Source organism: Zonotrichia leucophrys, chromosome 24, assembly GCF_028769735.1.
Source record: "Zonotrichia leucophrys gambelii isolate GWCS_2022_RI chromosome 24, RI_Zleu_2.0, whole genome shotgun sequence".
Taxonomy (NCBI): domain Eukaryota; kingdom Metazoa; phylum Chordata; class Aves; order Passeriformes; family Passerellidae; genus Zonotrichia; species Zonotrichia leucophrys.
Genome location: NC_088193.1, coordinates 387,675 through 404,536, shown reverse-complemented (window position 1 = coordinate 404,536; position 16,862 = coordinate 387,675). Strand labels below are relative to the sequence as shown.

The window sequence follows — 16,862 nt, the reverse complement described above, 5'->3', positions numbered from 1 at the left end:
GGGCAGGGCACAGAGCGCCCTGAGTGCTGCCAGCACCCCGTCCCACCACGCCGGGGGTCCCTGCTCATCCTCAGGTGTGCCTGCCGTCCAAAGGGAAACACGTCAGGAAAACGGGGGGCGTGAGGCTGCATTCGAGTTTGGCCAGCGGCGTTTTGAGCGCAATTAAATTTTGAGCTGAACCTGTGCCAAGTTCAGTGGGTTCCAGCAGATTTGTTTCTACCAGGGAATGAAATGCACTAGATTGAAAGGGGGAAAAATGTTCCCACCAAACAATTGCGGCCTTTGCCCCCTGCAGCTCTCCTTTCATGCCCATCAGAGCCTCCAAAGGCTCCCTGGGAGCTGCTCCCCCGCGCCCGCTCCAGCAGCGCTCGCCCCTCGCCGGCTGAAGGCTCTTCCACAAGAGCAGAGCTCAACCCGCTGCCTCTCCAGGGCAAGCTGGCTCCTGTTAGCAAAAGCAGGCTTGGGAAAGGTGATGTTCCTCAGGAAAACCGTTCTGTTTTTGCGCTAACAAAAGCGAGTTGTGTTTGGCGGAGGATGCGCCTTGGCGAGGCCTCGCTGTCAGTCAGACCCGAGGCACTCAACACGCTGCGAGCACGCGACCTGCCACCCTGCACCAGTGCCACCCCGTGCTTGTGAGGGGCTGTCACTGCGCTGCTTCCACCCCTCACAAAAAAGGGAATTTAAAAAAAGAAAAAGAAATCCAGGTTCTGAAGGGCATATCTTAAAGATTGCAGAGAGTCATCTAGTTATGTAAAAATAAAGTATGAATTTTAATGTGAGGCATTAACATGAGCTCTTTTAGGAATAACTACAGGACTTCATGATGAACGTATTAGAGCCCTGCTCCAGCACAGGTGCCTGCCAGTCTTCATAAATCAGCTTCAACAAGTTAATTCTTCATAAAGGAAGAGGAATGTGAATTTCAGGGATGGATGAATGGGCACATAATAAAAGAAGGTGCATGACTTAGAGCACAGGTCCTGGCAGGTGGGAAGAGGAGGGCTGTGTCAGGCAACACAGGAGAGGATAAGAGTTTGGGCAGAGGTCTTTTATATCCCAACAAAGGGCAGCAGGTTGCAAAAGTGGCTCTGGCCTATTGCTTCTGTCACGATGGTTCCTGGAGACACCAGGGATGGCTGGGTGCTGTTAGGGTGCCAGGGATGCTCAGTGCCACGCAGAAGGCAGGGCACTGCTGGCCATCTGAAGGCTGCTGTGGTGCAGAGAGCAGGCCCAGGGCGGTGCTGTGGCTCTGTCCTTGGGCAGTGTTTGTCACAGAGCTGCTCTCAGGGAGGAGAGCGCCCGTCCTCCCCGCACGCGGGGATGCTTCTCACACTGAGCCTGTTCAAAAGGTCGCTGAGATGTTCCCTGTGAACAGAGCTTGCTGCTGAGCCAGGCTGCTTTTATTTGTTGTTGATTTTATTGATGTTATTGACTTTTCCACGGGGCACTTTGGGGACGTTTGCACGATCGCGTGTGCAGGCGCTGCAAATTGCTTGATGGCACAATGCTTAACTGGCGCTCTGCACGGGCGCCAGAGACACATTTTTATTAAGAATCCGTGGTAGCTGTTGCTTTTGTGTTTATGATAAAACGTATAATGCAGTCCTGACTGCCGCCGTCCCGCTGTGGCCACGGGCTAAGGCAGAGTGATGAGGTGTCACAGCAGCGCTTCCCAGACAGCAGAGCCAGACCCGCGCTCAGGCTGGCTGCAGCAGCTCCTGCTCTCTGTCAGCATCCCAACAGGGTATGGGACAGCACGGCCAGCCCAGCCCCAGAGCACGGCTGCTGCTGCTGCTGCTGCTGCTGCTGGGCTGCTCCCAAGCTCAGCTCCTGCAGGCAAGGCTGGAACCTTGCAGGGATTTGTGTAATTGCCCGATGGCAGCTCCCAGGGGTGAAGGAGGTCAGGTGCACCTGGAAATTTCAGAGTTTCTAACCCAAGGTCACAGTTACCTCAAAGGCTGGACATCTGCTGGTGCTGGACCAGCTGCTCCAGAGCAGTGACGTGTGCCCACCAGGAAGGTGATGGAGTCAGAGGTTTCACTGGGAGGAGAGGGGGATTGAGATACAGACCCTCCTGACTGCAGCCTCTCCCTGAGGCATTCCTTCGTGTCCTTGCTGCCCCTGCCCTCTGCATCCCTGCTGTCCATTTCTCCAGGGCAGCCAGCACCAGGGCATTAAGTGTTTTAACCAGAGCTTTTATAGCTTGAGCTCTGGAAATGTGATGTTAACACAGCTACGCAGACAAACACCATTAATATTTCAACATGTGGGTGAGGACAGGGAGAACATCCTTTCCTCCGTAAATAAAACAGGATCACTTGTTTTCTGCTCCAAGACTTGTCGCCTGCCTGAGACAGTAATATTTTAAAGTTGATTGGATCTTAAAATTGTAAGAGGTCCCCAGTGTCCCGACTTTAGCTGGCATTATCAGCTCAGCCATTGTCTTATGAAGCAATCTCCTCTTGAACCATCCTGTGCTCCCTCATCCTTTAAACACGTGCAGCGGAAGCAGCTCGATTCTCTCCGGCTGGGCTGGATGGAGATGGTGAGGAATGAAGATGAATATCCTCCTGCCTGTGACCTTGGCAGCAGCCAGCCTTGTCCTTGGCACTCAGAGCACCTCCCAAGGTTCCTGTTTGCTTTTCCTCATCCTCCAGGGACAGGTTGACAGTGCTGTCCTTCAGGCTGAAAAGCACGTCAGAGGGAAGGGCTGGGGGAGCAGGAGGGAGCCAGGGACATCCTGCAGGGCACGAGCGCCAGGCTGGACCCTGCCCTGGGCAGGGAGGGCTGGGGGCAGCTCAGTGCCATGGGCTCTGCTCCTGGGGGAAGCACCAGCACCAAGGAGCACCCGGTCCTGCAGCACCGCGGTGAACAGCAGCCTCCCAATGTCCCAGGGCAGTGTGATGGTGTGATTCTCGCTGTCCTCATGGATTAAAACCTGGTCCTGCTGTGGGAAGGACAAAGCTGGGAGTCCTGGGGGAAGGTGAGATGGGAGCCAGGAGCTGCTGTGGTGCTTCAGGCAAGAAAGATGATTTTAGTTTAGAAGAAAGACTTGGGCATTTCCCCACAGCAATTGAGGATTTACACACTGGAGTTGTAAGGATGAATTCTAGAAAATGGGGATACACAGCTCTGGAGGTCAGGAAGAAGAGAAGCAAAGGCATGAGGTGTGCTGAAGGATTGCTGAGGGAGAGCTGGCAGTGCCATGCCTGCCCAGAGAGAGGGAAATCCTGATGGTCTGTGGCTGGGCAGAGGGACAGGGAAAGGCAAAATGATCCTTAGTGGTTAGGAATGAAAGAAAGACAAATTCAGGCAAGAAATACAGGACAAATTCTTAGCAGCCTGGTCATAAAACATGGGAACAGTTTACCTAGGGATGGCAGTGCAGCTTCCCAGAGTCTTTAAATCAACATCAGATACCACACGATCTCCAGGCAGAGAGCCTCTGCAATCTTCTGAAGGCTTCCTTTGGGCTACACACCCTCTGCTCTTAATGAGGGTGGGTTTAAAAAATTAAAAATCCTACTAGTTGATTTGCCTTTGCAGTGAATTTCCCCATTGGTTTCCATCTCAGTCCCATGAAACCAGGACTGTGTGTCTGCTGTTCTTATTTCCAGCTTCAGATAATTCCTCCAAAATGCCCTCTTGTACAAATTGAGCCCAATACGTGTGTGCTGTGGTAGCTAGGAGACTGGCAGGAACAGTGCTCGCCGTGATTATCCAAAGCAGTTGTCATGTTATTCTCATTGCTAATGGTATATAATTATGTATTAAGGCTCTCTCCAGGTAGAGCATCTTGGGGCAATTAGAGCACGGAGCAGAGGGCACGGAAAGGACCTCGAGACAAGTCACTTTGTCCCTCTGGAAAGGGAAATAATTGTCCCAGAACATATTGTTCGCATTTTTGCTGCCTGACATGAAAGCAGATCCATTGCCGTGAGCTGGGACATGGCGTGGTCAGAACCAGCAGAGCAGGATCCTTTCTCCATGGTGCCTGCAGTGCATGCAGCGCTGCTGCTCGGAGCCATGCAGGAGTGCATTCCCCTCCTGTCCCTTCCTTATCAGCCATTCCTCCAGGAGTGCATTCCCCTCCTGTCCCTTCCTTATCACCTTTGCTCTGGCTGGGGGACTCACCTGTCCCTGGTCTGCCCACCCTGATGACCCAGGCTGGCCCTGTCCAGGCTGTCCTGGGTGAGCCTGGGCTGGGAACAGGATAATCTGTGCCGTGCTGTTCTCCAGGGGCTGTGGGGCTCTGGGTTTGCTCCTGCACCTGCCACGGGGCCCAGCCAGCCTGTCCTCTGCAGGGGCTCACGGCCCAAACACATCATCCCAAACACATCATCCCAAAAACATCATCCCAAACACATCATCCCAAAATCTGCACTGCAGCCCTGGACACGGACCCGAGGTGGGGGAGAAGGCCGGAGTGACAGCACCAAGCGTGTGCCACCAATCGTGGGGAATAAGAGAGGTGGGACTCTGTGCTGAACATGCCACGAGTCCTGGGCTTGCACAGATTCCTACAGGGTGATACAGCCAGGGCTTCTTGTCCCCCCTGGAAACAAGCACAAACAATCAAATTCCTGCAGGAAACTCTCCTTCCCCGTGGAAACAAGGGATTATTAGAGAGGTACCTCGTACCCTTCAGACCTGCCTCTGGCCGCTGGAGCAGTGAAAACACCAAGGCTGCCCAAGGGAAGCGCGGGCTCTGTGCAGCATCCCCGCCCCGGCCCGGCTCCATCCCCGCTCCCTCCGCAGCCGCTGCTCCTGCCGCAGCTCCGCTCGCAGCTCCGGTGCTCGGGAGACACCACAAGACCAATGCGGGAACGGCAGCCCAGAACGGGCTGGGGGCGGCTTTGGGTGTTGACCAGCCGCGGGTGGAGTGTCCGAGCCTGCACAGGGAAAGGCAAGGGCACTGCAGATACACCTGGCAATGAACATCCCACGGCCCCGGGGCTCCTGCGGCAAAAGGCGGCTCCTGTCAGGGCTGCTGGGGAGCGGAGCACAGAACATGGAAGCATGCAACAGGTTGGAGGGCTCGTGGGGACATGGAGGGATAGAAACATCCAGAGCCGGCAGTGAGGACAGCAAGGAGCCTTCCACCTGCTGGCCAGCCCTCGGGACACGCTGAGGGCTCGCTGCAGACACCACTGAAGGCATCTCCCCTCCTGAAAGGGCTGGCTCTGCCTGTGTGATGGCACTGGGGATCCAGAGCCACCCTCTCTGTGGTTGTGAGCAGTTTTATTCTGGCTGGCAGGAACAATGGGAACAAACACCACAGAGCGCTGGCTGGCGATGAAAGTTTCTCTGAACCAACAGAGATTTGCTTCAAAGGGGCCTATGAAGAGGTTCCATTTAATTATGAGGCAGAAAGTGCCACATAACTAATATATATGCACACAAATATATACCCATGCATGCAGCCATCCCCCCAAGAGTGGGCACTGCAGAGAGCCAGGCTCATCCTTGGTGCTGCAGCCCTGGCAGCTCATGGACCAGACTCTGCACTGGAGTCACGTCGCAGCCAAAGGGACATGAAACCCAGTTTTATTTTTAACTTGGCTGGAGGGAAAGTGGAAGGAATAACTTACAGTGGAAGAAGTAGATGAGGACCCTGGAGATCTCAGCTCAGTTCTTGGCTCTGCTACAAATTCCCCGTGCGACCTTAAGGAGGTCACTTCATCTCTCTGTGCTTCATTTCCCTTCTGCAAAGTTTGGAGAGCGTGATCCTCCCTCCAGCCTTGTCTGTTGGGGCGGGAGCAGACACCAATTTCATTGCCTCGCAAGCACAGGGCAGGAGAGCTCTCTGTCTGGGGAAGGTGCTGGGCAGCTTCCCCAGCTGTGCCCTCACACAGGCTGCGTGGATTTTCAGAACAGAGCTCCCCCAGATTTCCCGGGGAAGGGGTGCTGAGCCTGGTCTTGGGAAAGCAGAGGGATTTGCATCTGTAGCCTGCCCTGAGTGCCAGAGCTGAGGGGTCAGTAGGTGCCACTTGACTCACCAGATGATTGTTTTCTTTCCCAAAACACGGTGTCTGCTGGGCCCTCTCACACCATTATCCCCCATTTATGCCCCTCAGCTGCAGTAAGGGCTGGGGAATGGCTGTCCCTGGCTGTCACCTCTCCCTCCCTGGCAGCTGAGTGGCAGCCCGTGCCCCGCACAGCTCCGGCAGGGGATGGAACATTGCAGCAGCACCGGCAATTTATGGCCATTTGGATCCCATCCATCAGCGGGGAGCAGGCAGAGACACAAATCCCCAGTTCCAGAGGGACCCCGTGCCCATGGCCTGGGAGGCCGCGCTCACTCCAGCCCCGCTTTGCCCCTTTCCCTCCCTTTGCTCTGCTCACCCCATTCTGCTCTCTGTCCTGCTGGAGGGACAATCCTGGGTCTGGCTCTGCCCTGTCCCCGTGGGGGCTGTGGCAACTTGTGACAAGTTGTGTTTCACGGGGTAATCTTGCACGTCCTTGTTTTGTCATTTAGGGCACTTAAAGTGTCACAGAGATTTCACTGCCCTAAAAGCTTATCTGTCAGCAGGAGAGAGTTATTCCAGTAAAAGGGTATCATCAGCGGCGGTGGGAGGAAAAAAAGAGACAAAAATCGTGTCTGAAGGTTTTCTATTCCGGGCTCTCTGCAGCGACCTTGAGCTGCTGCAGCTGCACCCGGCGGCGCCCAGGCCAGTGGGCAGCGCTGGCAGCAGGGCCAGGGTGGGCTCAGTGCCCCCAGCACATCCCTGCCATCTCTGGGCAGCCAGCTCTGCCCCAGCACACCGGGGAGCGCTGCCTGAGGGTCACTGCCTCATCCCTGCCTTCCCAAGGCAGTGCTGCGTGTGCTGCAGCTCCCAGAGGGCAGAAGCTGCTCTGGCCCCTTGTGGTGGAGCCAGCAGCTGTGCCTGGAGCAGGAGGACTTCTCTAAAAAGAGAGAATGGGAGCAGACCACTGAATGTGGGCAGAAGTGTAGCATGAGCTGTTGTTTTTCCTGATTTCTGTGGTTTGCACCCAAACAGTGCAGTGTGGATTGATGGAGAGGTGCAGGGAAGGGCAGAGAAAAGATGGAGGGATAACTGTCTGCTCTTTTTGCCATCGTGGGAGGCTCAAATGGCTCGTGTCTGGAAGGAGTTTCCACACGGGAAACTCTCCGTGCTGGCAGGACTGGAGCTGTGGGGACTCCTGTTCCGAACGGGAGCACAAACCCTGGTGGTGCCGCAGGTTTAATGTGCTGTTAAACACCTCCACAAGCCGTAAAGGGTGGAGCCGAGGGCTCCCGGCACACTCTCTATTTGTCTTTGAGGAATTCTTTTAACTACCTCATCCAAAAAGAGAGTTATTGCCTCCCTGTATCTGGAACCTCCATGCTGAGTGATGCCGAGGAGCTTTCAGAGCATGGAAACAGCTGCTGTGAGTGCTCCTACAGAAGGGAACGGTGCAAAGCCAGGGGGTTCTTGCTGTTCCTCTCCCCAGCCCCTGCTGCAGGAGGGAACTTTGTTTCCAGCCCAAAATAACACCCGCTTTGGTGGGGTTTATCTGTGCTCTGCCAAGAGCGTGACAAATTTGTACTAAATTGGAACCTCAAACGATGCCAGCACAGAGAACCACGAATGCTATTGCATAACACAGGAGACGAGATAAAAATCCTCCATACGGCACCGTTACTTCAGAAGCAAGAATAAACAATATTTAAAAATGTATAAATGCAGGTGGCATATTTTCCTTAACAAATGTTTCGAGAAAAACAAAAGCATCTTAACAAGGAATAAAATATGAAAAGCAGAAGTAGGTCAGAAAGAAGTCAAAGGAAGGAAGGAAAGCTAACAACATGGAAATGAAAGACAAAGTGAATTCTGGTGGCACGTGGCTGTGCTGTGGGTCTGGGGAGCTGCTGGGACAAGGGTGAACTGTGTGTCCCCAGCTCCAACACATCCCAGGGCCCCACAGGGAGGCACCCAGGCATCTCTGCAGGTGCTGCCTGTGGTGGATAACCCTGTGCAGGGACGTCCCTCAGCTCTGCCCGGCTCCAAGCCTGCCCAACCTCTCTGGAATTGCCAGCTTACCTGGGAGTTGGTGACAGAGGAGAGAGACATTTCACAGACTCATTTATTTGCCCCATTAACCATTTTAACGGCCTCTCTGCAATAACAATCATTCCCAGGGCTGGCAGAGCAGGTGTTCCAACAATCAGCAGGATTGAGAAGCCCTGGATGGCCGTTATTATTAATGCCCATAATAAAAACATGCCTGGGAGCTGCACGCCCGCGCTCCATTGCACCCTGCGGTTCATGGGCCGGCAGCTCCCGCTCCAGGACAGCCCAGGGGAGCAGCAGCAGCGTGGGGAGCACCAAAGAAAGGCTGTCCAAAACCACCATCTTTCAACTGACCTGTTTTATTGTGTCGTGAAAGACTGCACCCAAAAGCAGGTGCAAGGAGTATCAAACAGCGTGTTTTACCTGGCACATCCGAGCCCGGCGCTGCCGAGGCCCAGCGTGCCCATTCCCCGCTCAAACTGAAAAGCAGCAGCAACTCAGGCTTCTGTCTGCATCGAACAGCTGGTAAGAAACAAGGTAACCCAGGGGGCAGCTTCCCAAGAGACTGGCAAACAAAAGAAAACCAGGAGGCGCATCTAGTGTGTGCTAGGGGCTGCTGTGGCGGGAGGGGAAATCAGCTGGCAGCTTTGTCACTCTCCCCGTTCTCAATCAGTTTCCTTTTCTTCTCATCCGTTTTCCTCTTGAAGATGTGGTCTCTGTAGAACTGGAGTTCTTTGATGCTTTCCCTGATGTCATCAAGTGCTCTGAAAGAGAATTAAGGAGGGTTTCAAAGAGCCTGGGTACATCTCCAGCTATGCCCACATCCTAATGCCGCTGAAAACTTCCAGGCTGCAGGAAACCAAACTGATGCATAGGAAGGTGCATCTGTCAGACATGAAAATAACACTCATTGTCTCAGGAAGCAATAAAAGTCCAGTGGTGCCAAGGTGGCAGGGAGTAACCCACAGCTGATCAGTTTATGTCAGCCTGGGACGCAGCTGCTGGAAACCAGCAGGGTCTGCAGCATTGGCTGTCAGACACAATTCCACCCGAGGGAAGAGCCAGGGCTCCAGAGCTGCCCAGCTCCAGCCAGGGCACGCTCGGGGCTCAGCTCCCTGCAGCTCCCCATCAACCACGGCTTCAGCCAGGACCCCTGTGACAGCCAGCCCTCCTCCTCCTCCTGTGTGTGCACCAGAGCCTCCCTCCTGCCCAGCACGGGAACATCACAGCAGAGCCACAGAGGCTCCCTGGCTCCTTCCTGCCACCTCTCTGGCACATCCCAAGCTCAGGAAATAGGCAGGAGCAGGACTCTCAGCCCCCATTTACAGTTCTCAAATGTTTGTGTTTCTGTGACCACCTCTGCCCTAAAAAAGGGCAGAAAACCCCCATCAAGTGACTGTTTGCATGGTCAACAAACATGCACTTTGAAGAGCAGAGTGAATCAGAAGGGCTGAGGAAACTTCTGGTTCTCTGGATTTTAATAATCCCTTTCCCTAGGTTTGGACAGGAGAAATCAAACATCTGACAGGGTGCAGAAGCCATCTCCACCTGCACCAGCCCCAGGATGCTGGAATTCACAGGGAGCCCCATATCCTGCTCAGGAAGAGCAGAGTTCTCTGCAGGACAAGCCCTGCTGTCAGAGACAGAGGCACAGAGCTCACCTGTGAGAAGCAGCCTTCTTTGGTGCAAACTCGTATTCCTCTGGATACCAGCGCCTGCGAGCAGAAAAACTGCCACTTAGAAAGAAAACTGGGACCCAAAGGCATGCCTGGTGGCTGCTGTGGGTTTGTTACACTTGGTGAAGGAACCTTGGTTTCACTGACACCCAGAGAAGCCACGGCCCTGCCAGTCCCCCTGCTTGATCTGCAGAGCCCCAGCACCACAAATGGGCACCCCAGGGGTACCTCTCAAACCACTTAACTGGGGGAACATTTACCTGCAAAGCTCCTTGACAGTGCTCACATCAATGATCCTGTAATGAAGGTGCCTCATGAACTGTGGCATGTATTTGTCAAGGAATTTCTTATCTGCATGAACAGAGTTACCTACAAAGACACAAACAAGATGTTTCTTCAAACAGAAGAAAGCAGAGCAACATGGAAACGAGCGGCAGGCGGAGCGAGCTGGGAGAGATCACAGGGGAAGAAAAGCCATTCACAAGCAGCTCATTTATCCCATTTTCTAGCAAATATGATTGTAAAGGTTTGTCAGATTTTCATTGCAGGATCACACGGGGTTTAACACTAATACCTCTAGTAATTCCTCTGTTACTACTCCCACAATTTGTGTCACGCAGATAAATATCACAGAATTGTGCCAACATTGGGTTTTTTGCCAAGTGAAAGTGGCCATTGGTATTAATTTCACTCAGCACCCGTCCCAAGATCATATATGAAATATATTAAATATATGAAATTCTGGGTAACAGGACACCTGGAAGATCCTTATTCAGCCTTTGGCTGCACAGCCAGGGAGGAACAGAGCCCAGAAGAGGAGCCCATGCCTGCCCCACGTGCCAGGGGTGCTGGGAGTGCAGGATGGATGGATGATGTGCAGACAGAAGGCGCCTCACCTGCGAGAGGACAGAGCCCTGGGGGTGTCTGCTGCCGCACGAAGGACAGGAACTCGTACTCTGCCTGCTGCAGCGAGATTTTACTCTCCTTCACCGCCTTAGTAAGGCCAGACTGCAAAAGAGAGCCAAGCCATAAATCAGAAACACCCTGTCACAGACACTGCCAGGAACGCTCCAGTTCCCAGGTAAATGTTTAACTCTGCAGTGAAAGGTCAGCCCTTGGAGCGCTGCTGGTCCCCCAGGTGCCTCCTGAACTCTGCATCTCAGCTCCCTGGGGCACCCCCAGCCTCTGCTCTCCCCAGGGACCTCCTGCTTGGGAAGGAAATCCAAGGCAGGTAAATAGTGCTGACAGCACTGACCTTCCTGTGTGGTTTGGGACTTTTCCCTTCCCTTTTTTGGATTCCTTTGCTCAGAGCTCTTTCCAGTTACCAAGATGTGAGGCATTGTTGATCCACCTGCACATCCTCGAGCCAGCAGAGCGCTGCATCCCTGCACATCCCTGCTCCAGGAGAGGCACTCACCTCCCCAGCAGGGAGCAGCAGCTACCAGTGAACACAAATAAACAGGATCCTGCCTTCAGGCTTCATCAAGATTCCTATAAATCAGAAAAGTTCCTCCCTGTTTTTTTTTTTTTCAATAGCTAAATGTCAAATCCTCTCCAAGTGTTCTCAGTGATTTATTTCCATCTGGCTACGCTATATATTTCCACGACTGTGCAGCAAAAATCTACTTGACAGATCCAAGTGGTGGTTAAAAAATTCATTATGTGGCAGCATTTTCATCTATATTCTAATTGCTTCTCTTCTCTTAGTCAATTAAAAATAAGTAGCTCCTCAGGAGCAGCAAGGACGCATGCTTCCATCTCCAATTCACTCCTGAGCCGAGGCTGAGCTGGAATCCTCGACTGGGGCAGGGAGAAGCACCCATCACAGTAAATTAATATTCATTTCTCAAACTCTTGCTAATTCTTCCCAGGGAGCACAAGATGCCGAAGGGGGAGGAGAGGGGGGTTATGGATGTCTTAAAACTTCAGCCCTTAATTGAAAACTAACTTGAATTTCAATTCATCATCAGGGACTGGAAAATCCATTTGCTCTCTTGCTGCTGGCAAAGAGGAACCTTTCTTTGGTGGCCCAAAGAACTAAAAATAATCTCTTGCTGCAAAAGTGAAGCTTTCAGTTAAAAAATCCACAAGGCCTACAGGGCTGAGGGGACAGGCAAAGGCCTGGAGTCCTGTAAACACGCACCTGAGTCCACAGGGAGAAATCTGCCTTTGACTGGCTCTGGACTGTTCTGCACCAATCCTGCACCTGTTCTTATTCAGGCATTCAAGCTGCACCTCCCCCTTCCCCACTGGGATTATTCTGAATTATTTTATGCAAGACTTCATCAGGAGGAGCTGTCAGAATTTGAAACCAGCCCAGCCTGCACCAGGGCTCCCACAGAGGCAGGAGGTGGCCAGCAGCTCAGTGAGAGGACCAAGGAACCAAACCCCAATTGTCCCACTGGGAGAAAGGAGGCTGAGCCCCTGCCTTGGGAGATGTGAGCCAGAGGCACATCCCTGAGTGACAGATGCTGTTCTGTCCCCCTGCCTGCTCCAGCCCTCCCAGGGGAGCTCACTGCTGCTGCTCTGCTGATGCTTCCAGCTCCCAGACCAGGGAGCAGCTTCCAGCACTCTTCCAACTTATCAGAAACCAGGCTGCAAAGCACAGGCTGCTTCAGGCAAGCTGGAAGCTGCAGGCTAAGGATCCCTGAGAGCAGTCTGAACCCTGCCACAGATGACTCGTGAGACCTTGGGCAAAACACTCCACACAGGCTCCTCAATACAAAATAAGAGACACTGTCTCCTGTCTTTGAACCCCTCTGTGTGGCTGCGAACTGCTCAGCACAGGAATTGTCCCTGCTCAGGCGGCTGTACTGCCGCTGATCTCTCAGAATTACTCGCTCAGAATTACACGTGCTGCAGCTGATCACTCAGGATTTACACATCCTGCAGCCGAACTCTCACAATTACACGTCCTGCATCTGATCTCTCAGCATTACTCATCCTGCAGCTCATCTCTCAGCATTACTCGTGCTGCAGCTCATCTCTCGGAATCACCCGTCGCTCCCACGGCGGCCGAGGCCGAGCAGGGTTTTTACCTTCCCGTGATGCTCCTTGCACCACTCGGACATGCTCTCCAGCAGCTCGTCGGGCTGGTTGATGATCAGGTTCGGGCCCTGGCGGGGAAGGGAAGCACAAGGTAATGGCACAAGAAGTTTAGGAGCCCGTGGAAGTTGGGTGCCGAGCGCAGGCGGAGGCGGGCAGTGCCGGCTGCAGGCACACCGCGCACCGTGACGCAGCCCCGCGCTCCGGTGCGCTCCACGCTCCCGGTGCCAGCGGCGATCCCGGCGCGGCCGGAGCCGGGACCCCGGCGTTACTTTGCTCCAGCATCGCCGGGACTGCCCGCGGGGCCCGCGCGGCTCACCTCGGCCAGCACGTTGAGGTCGCAGTCGGTGATCAGACACGCCATCTCCAGGATCTGGTCCTTCTCCACGTCCAGGCCCGTCATCTGCCAGGGGCGAGCGGCAGCGTCAGCGCGCCCGGGGCCCGCGCCCCCCGTCCCGTCCGCTGCTTCCCCGCGCCCCCCGCCGCCCCGCGCCGCCGCCCCGCACCTCCAGGTCCACCCAGACCATGCGCTGCCCCATGTCGCCGCCGGCCATGGCCGCCGCCCTCCGCCGGCCCCGCCACAACCGCCCGGCGCAGATCCGCAGGCGGCCCAGGCCGGCGCGGCCGCCGCCCAGCATCGCCGCCGCACTACAGCTCCCGGCGACCCCCGCGCTGCCGGCTACGCTCCATAGGGGTGGAGGCGCCGCAAGGGCTGCTGGGAGATGTAGTCCGCGATGGCCGGGGGCACTCCTGCCGTTACCGGTGCCAAGGAGCAGCTCCGCTGCCCCGGCCTCAAAGGCGGAGGTTCACCCAGGGGCTTTCCCCAGGGAGACTTTTAATGTTCTTCAAAACAATACTGTATTTTAAATGGACAACAGGGAATGGGTTCATATTGAGAGTAGGTTTGGATTACATATTAGGAAAAGATTCTTTACTGTGAGAGTGCTTAGGAACTGTAACAAGTTACACATAGAAATTGTGGATGCTCCATCACTGGATGCGTTCAAGGCCAGGCTGGATGGGGCTCTGAGCAGCCTGGCTGGTGAAAGGTGTCCCTGCCTCTGGCAGGGGGTTGGAGTGAGGTGATCTTTAATGTACCTACCAACCCAGACCAAAATGTGATTCTGTGACTGTATAAAAAACAACATGAGGAATGTTACAGATGTCAGGCAGCATCTGTCCCACCTCAACTCTGCTTAAAATGCCAGACCCTTCCATCTGACACAGATGTTCCTTTCTCCTAAAAAAATACTAACAGCACTTATCTGTGACACAGTGTCAGCGTGGCGGTTTCTTCATGGCTTCCTTACCCGGTGAAAAGCCCTGAAGTGTGCGTTAACACATTTAATACTGAGACCGGAGTTTGGCAGGACTGCACTGCTGGTATTTTTACAAACACTAAAAGGTGACTTCACTGGGGGAGTTTTTGGGGGGAGGGGGGTTTTATACACGTTCTCAGTGAGAAACAGGTCACGTTTGCTTCGCCCTCGAGTCCCTCAGTGGCGCGACGAGTGCCACTTGGCCTCTCTGTAGCTGTCCCTGCGGTGCTCGTAGCTCCAGCCGTCACGGTGCCTGTCCTCGTAGTGCTCCTCGCGGCCCCGGTAGTGGTGCTCGCCCTCGTGGCCCCTCTCCTCGAAGCCGTACTCGTCGCGCTTGCCGCGCCCGTACTCGGGGCCGCCGTCCCCGAAGCGCTCGCGGCCGAAGTGGCGCCCGTCGGGGCCGTAGGGGTGGGCGCCCAGGCGGGCCTTGCGCGGCCCCTCCAGGCGCCGCGGCCCCGGGGAGCCGGGCAGGCCGTGGAACGAGTGCGGGTAGCCGGGAGGGGCAAAGCCGGGCTGCTCCCCGTACTTGCCCCCGAACTGGGGCTGCTGCCGGGCCGCGCTGTTCATCTGGAGGGGAAACACGGACAGGGGGCTCGGTCTGGGATGCTCACTGCCTGGGGAAGTGCCTGAACCAAACCCCGGGCTGGCCTCCAACCCACAGTGCTCACACCAGAACCTTTACACTGCCCAGAGCCTCCTCCAACCCACAGTGCTCACACCAGACCCTTACATCGCCCAGAGCCCTCCCAGCTGGCCCCCTCTGTGCCAGGAGCTTCACATCATCTGCAAGAGCCATTCCAGCCCTCCAGCAGTGTATTCCCACCAGCTGTGCCCGTGAGCGTGCACGTACCACCGCTTGTCTCTGCAGGCTCGATGGGTACCCCAGTGCGCCCATGCCATCTGGAACTCTCTCATACCTGCAAAGAAAACACAGCAGCAGTGTCAGCCTTAAACACACAACAGGGCATCTGCATCCCCCTGGTGCTCCCTCCACGGGAAGGAAACACCAAACTGCCCTTGGAAGTAGCCAGGAACACAGTGAACCATGCAATGTCTGCCTCCACTGCACACTCCTGTGCTGGCCACACTCGTACCTGCTGCAGTTGGATGCTGGATGAGGCATCCCAGGAAGGCTGGTGCCAGGAGCTCCGAGCTGGGAACAGGATGGATTGATATCCTGGGCTGCATGACTGCTCCCTGCGGAGAGACAAATAATTCAGGAGACCCACAAATACCAGTTAAGGAAATGAGGTGTGAAGTGAACTTGCAGAAAATCAACACATTTTGAATTGGCTCTCAAGTTTTGTCAGTGATCTGCAAAAGCACGTGGTCCAGTTACCAAAACAAAGCACTGCAATCTTAGTTCCCACCAAAAAGGGCAGAGATATTGTAACCAATGTGCCTCATTTAACCACTATCAGATGCGATTTCTGCTGCTCGTGTGATAATTTAGAGCAGATCTTGGAGGTGCTGCAGGAATTACCAATAAAAACCCATAGAGAAGGCTCGGTCAAGGGGTTACACTGGCCATGAGGGACAGAAGGTCTCTGGTCGAAGTCCCGGGACAGGAGGATGTGAGGGAAGCAGAGCTGGCAGGTGAGGGACCCCTTGGTGAGAGGCTCCTGCAATTTACCCGTGACTGCTGCAGGCTACGGCAGCTGACAGCAGTGCACGGTCCCCCATGACACCTGGTGAAGTTGTCTCCGGTACCTGATCGGAACTGGATGCGCATGGGCCGCCCGTACAGCTTGATCCCGTTGAGCAGCCGCAGCCCGTACGGCACCGACTCCTCGTGCTTGAAATTGACGAAGGCGAACTGCTTGGGCCGTCCATCCCGGTCCTTCGGGATCTTCACGGTGATCACGGGCCCTGCCTGGCACCGGGGGCGAAGGCGTTAGGCAAACACCGGGAGGCAGCGGCCGCCGCCGCGCACGTGCGCCCCGCCGAGCCCTGTCCCGCGGCGGCCGCCGTAGCCCCGCCGGCCATGGCGGCCGCGGCCCCCCCGCCGCGCCCTCCCCCGGTACACGCAGCGCGGGCGCCGGGCGGTACCTGGTGGAAGAGCTCGAAGATGAGCTCCTCGGTGACCTTGGGGTCCAGGTTCCCCACGAAGAGCGTCCGGTTCGCCTCGGCTGCCGCTGCCCCCATGGTCGCCCCGGGATCTGAGCGCGCGCCCGCAGCCGCTGCTCCCCCCCCCTGCCCCGCGCGGCGCTTCGCGTGACGTTACCGTCACGTGGGTGCGGGGGGCCGCCCCTTCCGGCAGGGGCGGGGCCACGGGGACGGGGCGGGGCCACGGGGACGGGGCGGGGAACGGGACCGGGAACGCGGCAATGGGAACAGGAACGGGGGAACGGGAACAGGGCAATGGCAGCGGGAACGGGGCCATGGCAGCACCGGTTCGGCGGCTGCTGTGGGCGCAGGACCCGGGCGGGATGGACCCCGGGAATCCCCTGTAATTAACGAATAATGGGCAATGAGCCCCGCTTGCCGCGGGACAGTCGTTGATGCTGCACGTGCGGCGGCCCCGCTGTCGCGACAGCGCGTCCCGGTCACGAGCTGCGCCCCGGTCCCGCCCGGCCGCCCGTGCCGGGGTTTGTCCGGTTTGTCTCCCCGTTATGGCACGCTGCCGTTGAACGGAACGGTGTGATCGGCCGGGAAACGCCGGGATGCGGGCTAAACCCGCGGATGGGTTTGCGGAGCGGGGCAGAGCCCGGTGGGTTGCGGTGGGACGCGGCAACCCGGGGCGGTAACCCCGCGGCTCCTCCCGGTGCTCCTCCCGGGCTCGGTCCCGTGGAGCGGCCGGGCTGTGC

General features: G+C 55.9%; 2 protein-coding genes across 2 annotated transcripts; both read right to left on the bottom strand.

Moving 5' to 3' along the window:
* Positions 1-8,358: 8,358 nt before the first annotated feature.
* Positions 8,359-13,397, bottom strand: REXO2 (RNA exonuclease 2). Its single transcript, XM_064732118.1, has 7 exons — positions 13,243-13,397; positions 13,056-13,139; positions 12,730-12,807; positions 10,588-10,699; positions 9,952-10,060; positions 9,677-9,730; positions 8,359-8,779 (listed from the first exon to the last, which is right to left on the bottom strand). Exons 1-7 carry the CDS (start codon positions 13,372-13,374, stop codon positions 8,650-8,652), a joined length of 699 nt encoding a protein of 232 aa, XP_064588188.1. The 5' UTR covers positions 13,375-13,397; the 3' UTR covers positions 8,359-8,649.
* Positions 13,398-13,540: 143 nt separating this feature from the next.
* RBM7 (RNA binding motif protein 7) lies at positions 13,541-16,247 on the bottom strand. The gene is made up of 5 exons (XM_064732117.1): positions 16,105-16,247; positions 15,766-15,928; positions 15,150-15,252; positions 14,906-14,972; positions 13,541-14,622 (listed from the first exon to the last, which is right to left on the bottom strand). The coding sequence occupies exons 1-5, from the start codon at positions 16,198-16,200 to the stop codon at positions 14,233-14,235; spliced, it is 819 nt and encodes a 272-aa protein (XP_064588187.1). The 5' UTR covers positions 16,201-16,247; the 3' UTR covers positions 13,541-14,232.
* Between the last annotated feature and the right edge of the window lie 615 nt (positions 16,248-16,862).

Bases quoted from the DNA above. Each gene is read 5' to 3' on its own strand.
- REXO2 (XM_064732118.1), bottom strand. From the start codon at position 13,374: ATGCTGGGCGGCGGCCGCGCCGGCCTGGGCCGCCTGCGGATCTGCGCC. The intron at 10,700-12,729 runs GTAAAAACCCTG...TCTCTTTTGCAG, and splicing joins GCAAGGAGCATCACGGGAAG to TCTGGCCTTACTAAGGCGGT. The intron at 8,780-9,676 runs GTGAGCTCTGTG...ATTCTCTTTCAG, and splicing joins AAGAAGGCTGCTTCTCACAG to AGCACTTGATGACATCAGGG.
- RBM7 (XM_064732117.1), bottom strand. From the start codon at position 16,200: ATGGGGGCAGCGGCAGCCGAGGCGAACCGGACGCTCTTCGTGGGGAAC. The intron at 15,929-16,104 runs GTACCGCCCGGC...CCCCGGTGCCAG, and splicing joins TCTTCGAGCTCTTCCACCAG to GCAGGGCCCGTGATCACCGT. The intron at 14,623-14,905 runs GTACGTGCACGC...TTTCCCCTCCAG, and splicing joins GCCTGCAGAGACAAGCGGTG to ATGAACAGCGCGGCCCGGCA.